At 41.7% G+C, this 13,945-nt stretch overlaps 1 protein-coding gene across 3 annotated transcripts in view; it reads right to left on the reverse strand.

The window, feature by feature from the left end:
* Window positions 1-13,945, reverse strand: part of LOC137351811 (scaffold attachment factor B1-like) — a 115,512-nt gene that overhangs the window by 53,277 nt on the left and 48,290 nt on the right. For all 3 annotated transcript variants that reach the window (XM_068016666.1, XM_068016665.1, XM_068016667.1), the window contains exons 10-12: window positions 13,425-13,574; window positions 11,415-11,533; window positions 7,556-7,680 (exon numbers count right to left, since the gene is read on the reverse strand). In XM_068016666.1, coding sequence (XP_067872767.1) covers window positions 7,556-7,680; window positions 11,415-11,533; window positions 13,425-13,574 — 394 coding nt within the window. The remainder of the gene's footprint in view (window positions 1-7,555; window positions 7,681-11,414; window positions 11,534-13,424; window positions 13,575-13,945) is intronic.

Consider the following 13,945-nt stretch of genomic DNA (forward strand, 5'->3'; position numbering starts at 1 on the left):
AGCAGGCCCTTCGGCCCACCGAGTCTGTGCCGACCAACAACCACCCATTTATACTAATCCTACATTAATCCCATATTCCCTACCACATCCCCACCATTCTCCTACCACCTACCAATACCAGGGGCAATTTATAATGGCCAATTTACCTATCAACCTGCAAGTCTTTGGCTGTGGGAGGAAACCGGAGCACCTGGCGAAAACTCACGTGGTCACAGGGAGAACTTGCAAACTCTGCACAGGCAGTACCCAGAACTGAACCCGGGTCGCTGGAGCTGTGAGGCTGCGGTGCTAACCACTGCGCCACCCAGTAGTACAGGCTAGTTAAACTCTTGCTAGCTTCTCACAATTTTGTGCCCTCTGTTCAAGGGTGCAGTCACTTAACAGCACACTCTATGCTGACTGCACACTACAATCATTTAAGTTAGCAGGCAGCACGAAGCCTGCATTTGATAATCGATCACAATCCCCGCACGAGTCTCCTAAAATTATTAAATTTCACAGCCATTGACCTGAAATGTTAACTCTTTCTCTGTGCACAGATTTTGCCCAACCTGAGTGTTTCCAGATGTTTAAGTTTTTTATGTCAGATTTCCAACATTCGCAGTGTGAAATTGACTCTGTTCTGTGAAAAAATAGTTTTTTAAAAAAGGGATTTTCATGAGCTAAGTAAATGTTTAATCAAGGGGACAGTGAGGGCTGATTCACAACCATGTTACGGTTGGTCACTTGGTTCAGGCTAAGCTCAAGGCAGAAACCATGGCAACAGAAGCAGAAAACTGACAAACACTCTGATTGGGCAAGCCCAGCAGCAGGCACAGAACATGTGGGTGGAAAACTGCCAAGCAGTTCAGCTGTTAAGAGTGTGTGCGCATCAAGTCGGGAAGAGGAAAAAAGTCAAGTAGTGCCAAAGGAGGACAGGAAAAGAAAAGAATTCCAAGGAAGAACAGAAATTATAACCCATTTTGTTTTCTCGCAATTCACTAAAAGACTCCGTGAATTTCAGTGCGGCATTTCGTCTTGCTCCTGCATTTCAAGAAGGCCTGCTAAATTGCCACCTGGAAAAACTGTTCTTAAAAGTCCGGTCTATGTGCTCAGAAGGTTGGAATGAATACCAGTTTGGGACAACATATCTCATCTGTTTACTTCAAGGAATGAGCAAGTGATGTATTTGTGTTTTTTTTCTCTGTCACAGAGCTCTGACAAATTTTTTTTTACTTTTTCCAGTTAAACGATTTAGGTATAGGAATTTTATAATATATATATATATATATATAATATATATATATATATATTTATGCATGTATGTGTAAGTACGAGTTTGAAGTGACTAAGGTTAAAAAGGGACTTCAAAAATTGGTGAAGGTAGAAAAGAGGACTTTTTAAAATAAATTTTGGACATTTAAAAATTTGATCGATGTGCTGTTGTTTTACTTCATTATTAGTTAAGACTTGTTTTATAATAAACTGTTAATTTTGTTGTTCAGTAAAGAAACCTGGTTTAGTGTGCTCTATTCTGGGGGAAGAAGGGTCACTGACCTGAAACGTTAACTCTGCTTCTCTTTTCACAGATGCTGCCAGACCTGCTGGGTGGTTCCAGCATTTCTTGTTTTTATTTCAGATTTCCAGCATCCGCAGTATTTTGCTTTTATATTAGAAAAATAATATCCGATTGATTGCTTCAACAAGTGGAAAACTTTAAAGAATGTTATGACCTGTGGAGAAGGGACTGAATTAACAGTGCACTCCTCCAACCTTGGTCCTAACAATATAGAGAGAAATGAACTGTGGGAATGAGCATTTCTTCTGGCAATATTTTACCAATTGGTATCTAATGGACTAGGAACATAGGAACAAGAGGAGGCCATTCAGCCCCTTGAGCCTGTTCTGTCATTCAGTTAGATCAGGGCTGATCTGTATCTTAACTCCATCAATCTGCCTTGGATTCGTAACCCTTAACACCCTTGACAAAAATCTATCAATTTCAGTTTCAACTGACCTAGCCACAACAGCTTTTTGGGGGAGATGTTCCCAGATTTTTACTACCCTGTGTGAGTAAGTGCTTTCTGACATTACCCCTGAATGGCCTAGCTCGAATTTTAAAGTTCTACCTCCTTGATCTGGACTGTTCAGCCAGAGAAATTAGTTTCTCTGTACCTACTTTATCAAATCCTTTAATTATCCTAAATACCTCAACCAGATCACCCCTTAATCTTCTATATTCAAGGAAATACAACCCGAGTCTATGCAACCCATCCTCATAATTTAACCCTTTTAGCAGTGGTATCATTCAAACATATTTCAACTTAGTGGTTAATACACTGAGATTTCAGCTCACTGCACCACCAACTAAACTAAATAGTGGGGGCAAGGGATCAAATTTTGGAAGATGTGGTAAATCAAAGAGTAGAGACAAGGCAAGAGAGAAAGGCATAATAGGGCGGCACAGTGGTTAGCACCGCAGCCTCACAGCTCCAGGGACCCGGGTTCAATTCTGGGTACTGCCTGTGTGGAGTTTGCAAGTTCTCCCTGTGTCTGCGTGGGTTTTCGCCGGGTGCTCCGGTTTCCTCCCACCACCAAAAGACTTGCAGGTTGATAGGTAAACTGGCCATTATAAATTGCCCCTAGTATAGGTAGGTGGTAGGGGAATAGAGGGACAGGTGGGGATGTGGTAGGAATATGGGATTAGTGTAGGATTAGTATAAATGGGTGGTTGATGGTCGGCACAGACGCGGTGGGCCGAAGGGCCTGTTTCAGTGCTGTATCTCTAAATAAAATAAAAAAATAAAATAAAAGGGAAATGATAAACAAACCGTGACAGGAAGGGACAGAGAGTACAAATCTAAACGTAAGTCAGCAGATAAAGCTAGAGGTTACAAAAATTTTAAAAAAGGACAAAACTAGAGGCTCTGTATCTGAATGCACATGGCATTCGAGACAAAACAGAGACATGGCTGTAGGGTGATTGGGACCTGAATATTGAAGGGTACGTGATATTTAGGAAGGACAGGAAACTAGGAAAAGGTGGAGAAGTGGCTCTGTTAATTAATAATGGTATTAGCGCAAGCGAGATGGATATCTAACTTCAGGAAACCAGGATGTAGAAGCAGTTTGGGTAGAGATGAGAAATGATAAAGGCAAGAAGTCACTTGTGGGAGTGGTGCACAGGCCCCCTAACATTAACCATGCAGTAGGAGAGGGTATAAAGGAAGAAATAATGAGAGCTTGTCAGAACAGTACGGCGATAATCATGGAGGATTTTAATCTACATATAGACTGGAAAAACCAGATAGGCAAAGGTAGCCTCTCTAAATAAATAAATGTTTTCGGGATAGCTTCTGAGAACAGTATGTTCTGGAGCCAACCAGAAAGCAGGCTATACCAGACCTGGAATTGTGCAACAAGTTAGGATTAATTAATTACCTCATAGTGAAGGTGCCCCTAGGCAGCAGCGATCATATTATGATTGAATTTTATATTCTCATTTGAGGGAGACAAGAGCAAGTCTAAGACTAGCATTTTAAATTTCAATAAGGGCAATTATGAGGGCATGAAAACAGAACTAGCTAAAGTTAACTGGCAAAGTAGGTTAAGGGACAGGTCAATAGAGATGCAGTGGCAGACATTTAACGGAATATTTCAGAATACACAGAATAGATACATTCCAACAAGAAAGACAAATTCCATGGGGAGGACCCACCATCCATGGTTAACTAAAAAAGTTAAAAAGATGCTATGAAAATTGAAGAAAAAGCATATAACTGTGCAAGGATGGGTGGCAGGTCAGAAGATTGGACAAAATGTAAAAAAAAGCAAAGAATGACAAAGATTAAAGGAGGAAAAATTAGAGCATGACAGAAAGCAAGCTAGAAATATTAAAACAGATAGTAAGAGTTTCTACAGATATTTTAAAAAAGTTAACAAAGTGAACATTGGTCCCATAGAAAGTGAGTCTGGGGAATTAAGAAAGGAAAATAAGGAGATGGCAGATGAATTGAACAGGTATTTTGCATCAGTCTTCACTACTGAGGATACAAGTAACATCTCAGAATCGCTGTCAATCAGGAAACGGAAGGGAGGGAGGAACTCAAGAAAACTACAATCACCAAGGGAGTAGTACTGAGCAAATGGTTGGAGCTGCAGGCTGACAAGTCCCTGGGTCCTGAAGGACTTCCTCCTAGAGTATTTAAAGAAGTGGCTAGTGAGATAGTTGATGCGTTGGTTTTAATTTTCTAAAATTCCCTAGATTCGGGGAAGGTTCCATCAGATTGGCAAATATCGTGTAAGCCCTTTCAAAAAGGGAGGGAGACAGAAAGCAGAAAACTACAGGCGAGTTAGCTTAACATCTGTCTTAGGGAAAATGTTAGAAGCTAGTATTAAAGACATTACAGCAGAACACTTAGAAAAATTCAAGGTAATCAGGCACAATCAACATGGTTTTGTGAAAGGGAAATCATGTCTAACCAATTTATTGGAGTTCTTTGAAGAAATAACATGTGCTGTGGATAAAGGGGAACCTGTGGATGTACTGCACATTTCCAGAAGGCATTTGATAAGGTTCCACATCAAAGGTTATTGTGGAAGATAAAAGCTTATGGTGTAGGGGGTAACATATTGGCATGGAGAGAAGATTGGCTAGCTAACTGGAAACAAAGAGTAGACATAAATGGGTCATTTTCTGGTTGGCAAGATGTAACAAGTGGTGTGCCACAGGGATCAGTGCTGGGACCTCAACTTTTTACAACTTATATAAAATGACTTGGATGAAGGGACCAAAGATATGGATGCTAATTTTGCTGATGACACAAAGATAGGTAGGAATATAATAAAAACAGAAAATGCTGGAAATACTCAGCAGGTCTGGCAGCATCTGTGGAGATAGAAGCAGAATTAACGTTTCAGGTCAGTAGGAACATAAGTTGTGAAGAGGACATAAGGAGGCTACAAAGGGATATAGACAGTGAGTGGGCAAAGATCTGGCAAATGGAGTATAAGGGCAGGAGGAATAACAAGCATAGTATCCAAATGGTGAGAGATTGCAGAACTGAGGTGCAGAGGGATCTGGGTGTCCTCGTGCATGAATTGCAAAAGGTTCGTATGCAGGTACAGCATGCACTTAGGAAAGCTAATAGCATGTTATTGTTTATTGCGAGGGGAATTGAAAATAAAACAAGGGAGGTTGTGCTTCAGTTGTACAGGGCATTGGTGAGACCACATTGGGAATACTGGGTACAGTATTGGTCTCTTAATTTAACGAAGAATGTAAATGCGTTGGAAGCAGTTCAGAGAAGGTTTACTAGACTGATAGCTGGAATGGGCGGATTGTCTTCGGCGGAAAGGTTGGACAGGCTAGGCTTGTATCCGCTGGCGTTTGGAAGAGTAAGAGGCGACTTGATCAAAACTTACAAGATCCTGAGGGGTCTTGACAGGGTGGATGTGGAAAGGATGTTTCCTCACATGGGAGAATCTAGAATTGGGATAACTGTTTAAAAATAAAAGGGTTGCCCATTTAAGACAGAGATGAGGAGAAATTTTTTCTCAGAGTCTGGAGTCTTTGGAACTCTCTTCCTCAAAAGGCGGTGGTCTTTGAATATTTTTAAGACAGAGGTAGATTCTTGATAAGCAAGGGGGTGAAAGGTTATCGGGGGTAGGCGGGAATGTGGGGTTGAGGTTACAATCAGATCAGCCATGATCTTGTTGAATGGCGGAGCAGGCTCGAGGGGCCGAGTGGCCTACTCCTGCTCCTAATTTGTATGTTCGTATGGAACGGCGAATACCCCATTTGTCAATTAAAATAAAAACCTTCCTGCAGGAACTTGATCATATGTAGAGCACCCATTATACTGACTGCAGAAACCACTGCAGAATTTGTCCTGTTTTCCCCCTTTCTTTCCAATCCTCAACAGTTTTCCCTCTTCAATTCATTGGAATGGATACCTACTGTTGTGGATCTGAATGGTTGACATGAATCTACTATTCCCCATTAGTGGAAAATGTACATCCCCATGCACTTCACCTCTGGTAAAGTTTATCTATGAGGCAGGCCACTCAACTATCTAGCCCGTTTAATTTCAGCTTCTTAATTAGTTTACTTTGTCCAAATTGTTGGTCTTAGCTCAGTTGATAAAGTAGCATATATCAATAGGATTAACTAACTGAATATAATACAGAATAGTGAGCCTAACTACCTGCCTATCACCAAACCCCAACCATCAACACCTGATGGTCATTACCAACCAGAAACTCAACTGGACCCGCCACATAAATGCCATGGCTACCAGAGCAGGTCAGAAGCTGGATATTCTGCAGTTAGTGGCTCACCTTCTGACTCTCCAAAATCTCTTCATCATCTAAAAGGCACAAGTCAAGAAATTGATGGAATACTCTCCACTTGTTTGGATGGAACTGCAACAACACACAGAAGCTCGGCACCAGTCAGGACAAAGCAGTCCTCTTTAGTAGTACTTCATCCACTAGCACTATTCCATCACTAGCAACTTGTGGCTGCAGTGTGTTCTGTCTACAGGGTGCACTGTAGCTAGTCGCCAAAATTTCTGCCACAGCACCTCCCAAATCCGCAACCGACAGCAGCAGCTGCATGTGCACATCATTAGCACCAAATCTCACACCACTGTGATGCAGACATGTATCCTTGATCATTGCTGGGTCAAAATCCTGGAACTCCATGTTAATTGTATTTAAATGTATGCAGGTGGTGGGCGGCTCACCATAATCTTCTCAAGGACAACTAAAGATGGACAATAAACATTGGCCTTGCCAGCAATGATCATATCCTGAGAATGAAAGAAAATACAGAGAGAAAACTCAAAGGAGTTACCTGATTCTACCAGTGAGTTATTTCCATTCCCTGTTCTGATCTTCTCTCCAGCATTTTGTGAAGCTGCAAATTTAATGTTACGTTCTGGCCACCTGTGTGTTCTGGACTTCTATTAATTCGGTAAAGATATAGTGCTCTCGATACCAGGACTCAACAGATTAATTAACAAGGACAGGTTGGATAAACTTGGCTTGTATTTGCTTGCGTTTAGAAGTGTAATCTAATCAGTATTATTCTTAAAGGACTCAATAAGGTAGACAAAGAAAAACTATATCCTCTAATGGGTGAACCCAGAACATTAGTATAATCCTAAAATTAGAGCTATTTAGCAATGAAATCTGAAAGCGCTTTCATACACAAAGGGCAGTGAAAATCAGGAGCTCTCCCCTCCGCAGCCACCGACAAAGTTAAGGACGCTGGGTATGAATGGAAATTTGCAAGACTGTTAACAATAGAATTTTGTGTGATAAGGGTATCGGGGATATGGAACCAAGGCAGGAAAATGGAATTGAGGTACAGATCAGCCTTGATCTAAGTGAATGGCCAAACACGCTTGAGGGGCCAAATGGCCTGCCTACTCTGGTTCTTGTTTCATTAACGACCTTTACATACAGTAAAGAGACTTTAATCAAAAATGAGTTTCAACCTCAATCAACAGTAAGAGTAATGTCTAACCCAATGCACTGCCCAGCCATCTTTCCTAATACACATTTCTCTTACTTGAACGTGATCTGTATCCGCCATCATCCATTTCCCTCTTTGTGTCTTTCCTGCCATCATCCTCCAGTTTTTTAGAGTCTCCTCGGTTGTCTTTTCTGTCATCCTTTGTTCCACTGACAGATGGCCTGAAGTAGAATCAAACTGTTTGACCAAGTCTCACTAACAGGCATTTCACAGATACATTCTTTTAGTCAATTTATCATGCAAAGGTAGAGCAAAGTGAAGTATTTCATATGCAATACTGAGTTTATTTACATTTCAATGTTTTTTTTCTCAAAGGCAAAAAAAATTCAATGGCAGGATAGCAATGGCCCAACATAAGAATCAGAGAAGCAAAACTCTTAAGAAATATGAAACTCATCTCTAGGGCCTTTAGCTACGGTACCGAATACAAACTCCTGACTTTCAGTAAGCTATCAAGACCGAGTGAAGGATGGCAGCAGTGTGTTTTCCCAATTAAAAAAGGTGCAGTCGAGTGGGTGGCAGGCATCCCTTGGAGATGGTTATGGGCTAGCAACAAACTTTGCAATCAGCCTTCTGTACTGAACAGACCTTGCAGAGAGGGTATTTGGTACCAGCGACAGTCACTCAATTAACATTCTGTACCACTCTATTCTTGGTACATTTCTGGATCGTCCTATCTCACCAATCAAGGCGCTCCTTGCAATGAAGCCCAGGCAAATCGACAGGTCTCCATCTCATGTCGAAAACAAGCACTTCAGGCACTGACTGAGCCCACTGCTGCAGATTTTACAGCATTAAAACCAGTTTATGGCCAACACTGGCAGAAGATTCCAGTTACCTTAAAAGAAACAATTTCTATGTGATAAAAACAAAAAGTGCTGGCAATACTCAGCAGGTCTGGCAGAATTTGTGGAGAGAGAAAATGAGTTAACGTTTCAAATCTGTGACCTATCATCAGAACTGGCAAAGGTTAGAAATGTAATAGGCTTTCAGCAAGTGAAAAGGGGGAGGACGGAGGGGACAACAACAAAAGGGAAGGTGTGAGATGGGGCAGAGGGCAGGAGAGATTAAATGACAACGATGTTAAAGAACAAAGGCAAAGGGAGCACTAATAGTTGTGTTAAAAGAGAATGTTAATGGCAGATTAATGAACAGCTCTGTCCAAAAGCAAAAACATGTTTAAAACAGGCCCATGGTTGAGAAATAATTTTTTTTTTAAACGGCAGTCATTCTCTGAAAATGTTCAGTTCAATGTTGAGTCCATAAGCTGTATAGTGCCTAATTGGAAGCTGAGGTGCTGTTCATCGAGCTTGCGTTGAGGTTCACTGGAACACTGCAGCAGGCCCAGGACAGAAATGCTGGCACGGGGGCAGGGTTGTGAATTAAAAAGGCAAGGAACTGGAAGCTCGGGGTTGTGCCTGCGGACTGAGTGGACGTGTTCTGTAAAGCGATCACCCAATCTGCCTTCGGTCTCCCCAATGTAGAGGCGATCGCATTGTGAACAGCGAATACAGTACACTAAAATGGAAGTAGTACAAGTAAATCACTGCCTCACCTGGAAGGAGTGTCTGGGGCCCTGGATGGTGAGGAAAGAGGTAAAAGGGCAGGTATTACACCTCCTGTGATTGCGCGGGAAGGTGCTGTAGGAAGTGGACCAGGGTGCCGTGGATCTGCAAAATCAGAGCATGACTGCCTTGTTAAAAATGTTATTTTATTTTTCAACCATTGGCCTGTTTTAAACATGTTTTTGAGGTTTTTGTTTTGGACAGAGCTGTTCATTATTCTGCTATTAACTCTCTCTGGACTAATGCTTTGCCTTTTAACACAACTATTTGCACTCCCTTTGCCTTTGTTCTGTATCATTGCCATTTAATCTTTCCTGCTCTCTGCCCGATCACACACCTTCCCTTTTGTTCTTCTTCCCCCTCCCCCTTTTCACTTACTCAAAGCCAATTACATTGCTCACCTTTGCCAATTCTGATGAAAGGTCACAGACTTGAAACGTTAACTCAGTTTCACTCTCCACCGATGCTGCCAGACCTACTGAATATTTCCAGCACTTTCTGGTTTTATTTCAGATTTGCTTTTGCTTTTATTTTAAATTTTTTGAAAGCAACTCTATTACTTGTAGTAGGTCTAATCTGGACAGGAATAAACTTTCCAACATAAGAATCAGAGAAGCAAAACTCTTAAGAAATATGAAACTCATCCTAGGGCCTTTAGCTACGGTATCAAATACAATTTTCCACCTTACATGAAAGATGCATGAAGTGTTGAAGCAGCAGGCTGTCTTTTCAAATGTAAGATAGCCCACCACAAATTTAAATAAAAAGGAAATATAAAACTCTAGTCCCTTGCAGGAGATGTTTTAGATTGAAAGCATTTTTTTGGTATGGCCAACCACAAACCCCAAATGCAGTAGGAAACTGTTCCGTTATGCCAGCTAGTTGTCCTGCAAACTGACAAGTCCACAGGGAATGATGCAGGTCAACAGTCGATCCAATTGGGGAATGTCAACATGCAGGTGTCTGAGCTGGAAACAATCAGGAATGAACGCGTTTTTGTCGTGTGCTTCGCCAGATTGGGCTATGACTATTGTCCGTTAAGAACTGAACGAAGAGTCAACAAAATTATTTTGTGAATTTTTTTTAAAAAACAGAACCTAGCATACACATACATGTAAGAACACATGCATGCAATTGCGCTACTGAGACATGCCTCACACACACGCACAGCCATATGCGTGCACTGTCACTCATAACATGCGCACATGTACAGATGCAGACTTACATTTATATACCACCTTTAACATAGTAAAACTCCCCAAGGTGCTTCACAGGAGCACTACCAAACAAGATTTGACACCATGCCACATAAGGAGAAAGTAAGACAGATGAGAACAAAGAGTTGGGTTTTAAGGAGCATCTTAAAGGAGGAGAGAGAGGTAGAGAGGGGGAGCTAGGCTGGTCGAGAAGTTTAGGGAGAGAACGTGAGCTGACTACCTAAACAGCCGTCAATGGTGGAGTGATTAAAATCAGGGATTCACAAGAGGCCAGAAATGGAGATGTGCTCTCAAAGGCTAATAGGAGGCGACAGATAAGGAGAAGCAAGGCCATGGAGCGGTTTGAAAACAAGAATGAGAATTTTAACAAAAGCTGGAAGGGAGCCAACATAAGCGAGGGGGTGATGAGTGAACAGGATATTAGTCAAGCTTTGTTTACTATCGGACAACCTCATACTTGTCCTGCAGACTCCTAGATAACAACCAGGTGCAGGAGCACAAGTTGATTCCTTTCCTCCCTAACCAGGGGTAAAATGGCCATTGGTAGTACACCACACTGGCTAAGTTCAACTAACTCAACACAAACTGGGCATCAAACCTCGGATCCTCCTGGCCTGTAAGCTAGTCACTGGATAAGTTACCTGTCATTTAGAAGACAAGAAAACTGTCTTCAGATGATAAAATAAACCACTCCAGTTTAGAGATTCCAAGGATGTCAATTTCCTTCAACCAGCTGAAGATGAGCCCAAGATGAGGACAATTAGGGATTGAGAAATGTAACGGGAATCAACAACTAACTAGAATTTAGATGTCCAAGAATTTTTTCTAACTGGACAACAACACAACCTAGGAGTCTTACAATGGGTGAAGGAAATAAGCACTGGTCAGGATATGCTCCTCCTGCACAGCATGGGATCAGTGGAAGACCACATGATCCCTTTCTAGTTTCACAGTGAGTGAACATTTTAGAGGAAAATTGCCTCTACTTGACAATGGACTGGTCCTAGTATATGTGCGCAGGATAAAACAAATCAGGAATAACTAGTCGTCATCAAAATTTCTGCAGCACAGGGCTGCCTGGTACAAAGAGTAGCAATTCATAGAGGCACTTACTTGTCTCTAGAGCGATCTCCGTCAATCCCACTTCTTCGGCTGGAACTCAGTTTGGAGACCTTCTTCACATTTCCCCCCTTCTGCTCTGTACGCTTCTTACAGCCAGGTTCACTTTTGGCCTGAAGGCACAAACAGCACATTGCACTTTCATGGAGCTGCTGTTGCAGTGGATTGTTCCATCACGTCCATTTTCCCCATTTCCAAGAGGAACCAACAATTTCTCCAAATGAAATCACAAATCCAATATGGCTCCCTATGTACACACCACCTCCCTTCCATCTACTTCCTCCGCCAATGTCACTCAGCATTTTACTGTTCCTGAAATCCTCTGTGATTTTCACTCCATTCCTGCAGGAAAGCATCACATCTTTCGTACAAGAATACATGTGAATGGGACCGCCATGTCCATTTAAAAAAAACTGAGGTAAATAGACCATCTTTGGAACTGTTGTTTTCAGCACTTAAGAAATTAATATTTCGTATTACCACTTTACGTTCTTGTGCATTTCAAAGATGTTTAAACTGTTGATTCTCAATGTTCATTACCATTGCTGAATTAAGTTTCCAGAAAAAATACACCACTGCCGTTAAATTTTAAATCACAGGAATCTAAAAAAACTTGAATGAAAGAAAAATCAGTCGTCACACATCATTTCTGTATTGAAAAGTTATTAACTTTGTACCATCTTCATTCTTCAAATAGGCATCCTTCACACTCTACTACAACTTAGCAGAACTGTTTCTTGCATGTTCCACCCCAATTAACAGAACAACTGGGTGCTGTTTTATTTGGATAGAGTACAGGAATTTACTGCTCACAATGTTTGACTCTATGACTCTAAGCTTGAGCCATACAGCACAGAAACAGGCCCTTCGGCCCATTGTGTCCATGCTGGCCATCAAGCACTTATCTATTCTAATCCTATTTTCCAGCACTTGACCCGTAGCCTTGTACGCAATGGCGTTTCAAGTGCTCATCTAAATACTACTTAAATGTTGAGGGTTCTTGCCTCTACCACCCCTTCAGGCAGTGTGTTCCAGATTCCAACCACCCTCTGGGTGAAAGATCTTTTCCTCAAATCCCCTCTAAACCTCCTGCCTCTTACCTCAAATCTACGCCCCCTGGTTAATGACACCTCCGCTAAGTAAAAGGTTTCTTCCTATCTACGCCCCTCAATTTTGTATACCTCAGTCAGGTCCCCCCTCAGCCTTCTCTGCTCGAAGGAAAACAACCCTAGCCTACCCAGTCTCTCTTCATAGTTGAAATGCTCCAGCCCAGGCAACATCCTGGTGAATCTCCTCTGCACCCTCTCCAGTGTAATCACATCCTTCCTATAGTGTGGTGACCAGAACTGTACACAGTACTCCAGCTGTGGCCTAACTAGCGTTTGATACAGCTCAATCATAACCTCCCTGCGTTTATATTCTATGGCTCGGCAAATAAAGGCAAGTATCCCATAGGCCTTCCTAACCACCTTATCTACCTGTGCTGCTGCCTTCCGTGATCCCTGGACAAGTACACCAAGGTCCCTCTGACCCTCTGTACTTCCTAGGGTCCTACCATCCATTGTATATTCCCTTGCCTTGTTAGTCCTCCCAAAATGCATCACCTCACACTGCTCAGGATTAAATTCCATTTGCCACAGCTCCGCCCATCTATATCGTCCTGTAATCTAAGGCTTTCCTCCTCACTATTTACGACACCACCAATTTTCGTGTCATCTGCGAACTTACTGATCATACCTCCTACATTCACATCTAAATCATTAATGTACACTACAAACAGATTGCTAACGGCAAGAAAGCTGAGCACTTCCCTCCTTCCTTTACTGAGTTTTTTTTTTAAACAATAGTGGCTCTATTGAGCCTGTAAAGGGTGAACTACAGTAATTAGCTCTCCTCTAGCTTTTAGCAAGTTCAAATAGTACACACAAACAACAACTTTTGCAGAGATGTACACAGCATGTGGCAAATTAAAAATCAGTTCCCATTCATACTTTTTGTGCTCACCATTTCTACAGTAATAGTTTGTCCATTTAGTTCAGACTGATTCAGGGATCTGATACTTTCTGTTGCCTCCTCGGGTGTCAACATGGTTATGAATCCGTAGCAGCGTGCACCAGGATTACGAGCATCGGTTACCACTTTGGCACAAATCACCTGTATAGAAATTATCCAAGACAGGAGGCACTCATGATTTTGCCAAGGAAATGCTGATACATGAAGTAATGTTTTGGCTGGTTAAATGTTTACTTGCAAGTCAATATTTTAATAAAAGCAAACACTGAAGTTCTTCAAACAATTGGACACATCAATGCAAACAGGCATAGGTGTATTCTCAAAGAACAAGAGTCTGAAGTTTAACAAAACTAAATTACTGCAGTGCCTGTCAAATAAAACTTTCATTTTTAATTAGGCTAAATGGACTGTTTCCAGCTGTTAAAATTGCTATGACAGCCCACTGCTGCGTAGCAAGCATTTCTTTTCTAACCTTGCAGTGCTCAATCGCAACATTAACCTTTATTCAGCAA

This window comes from Heterodontus francisci, chromosome 36 (genome assembly GCF_036365525.1).
Source record: "Heterodontus francisci isolate sHetFra1 chromosome 36, sHetFra1.hap1, whole genome shotgun sequence".
NCBI classification, from domain to species: domain Eukaryota; kingdom Metazoa; phylum Chordata; class Chondrichthyes; order Heterodontiformes; family Heterodontidae; genus Heterodontus; species Heterodontus francisci.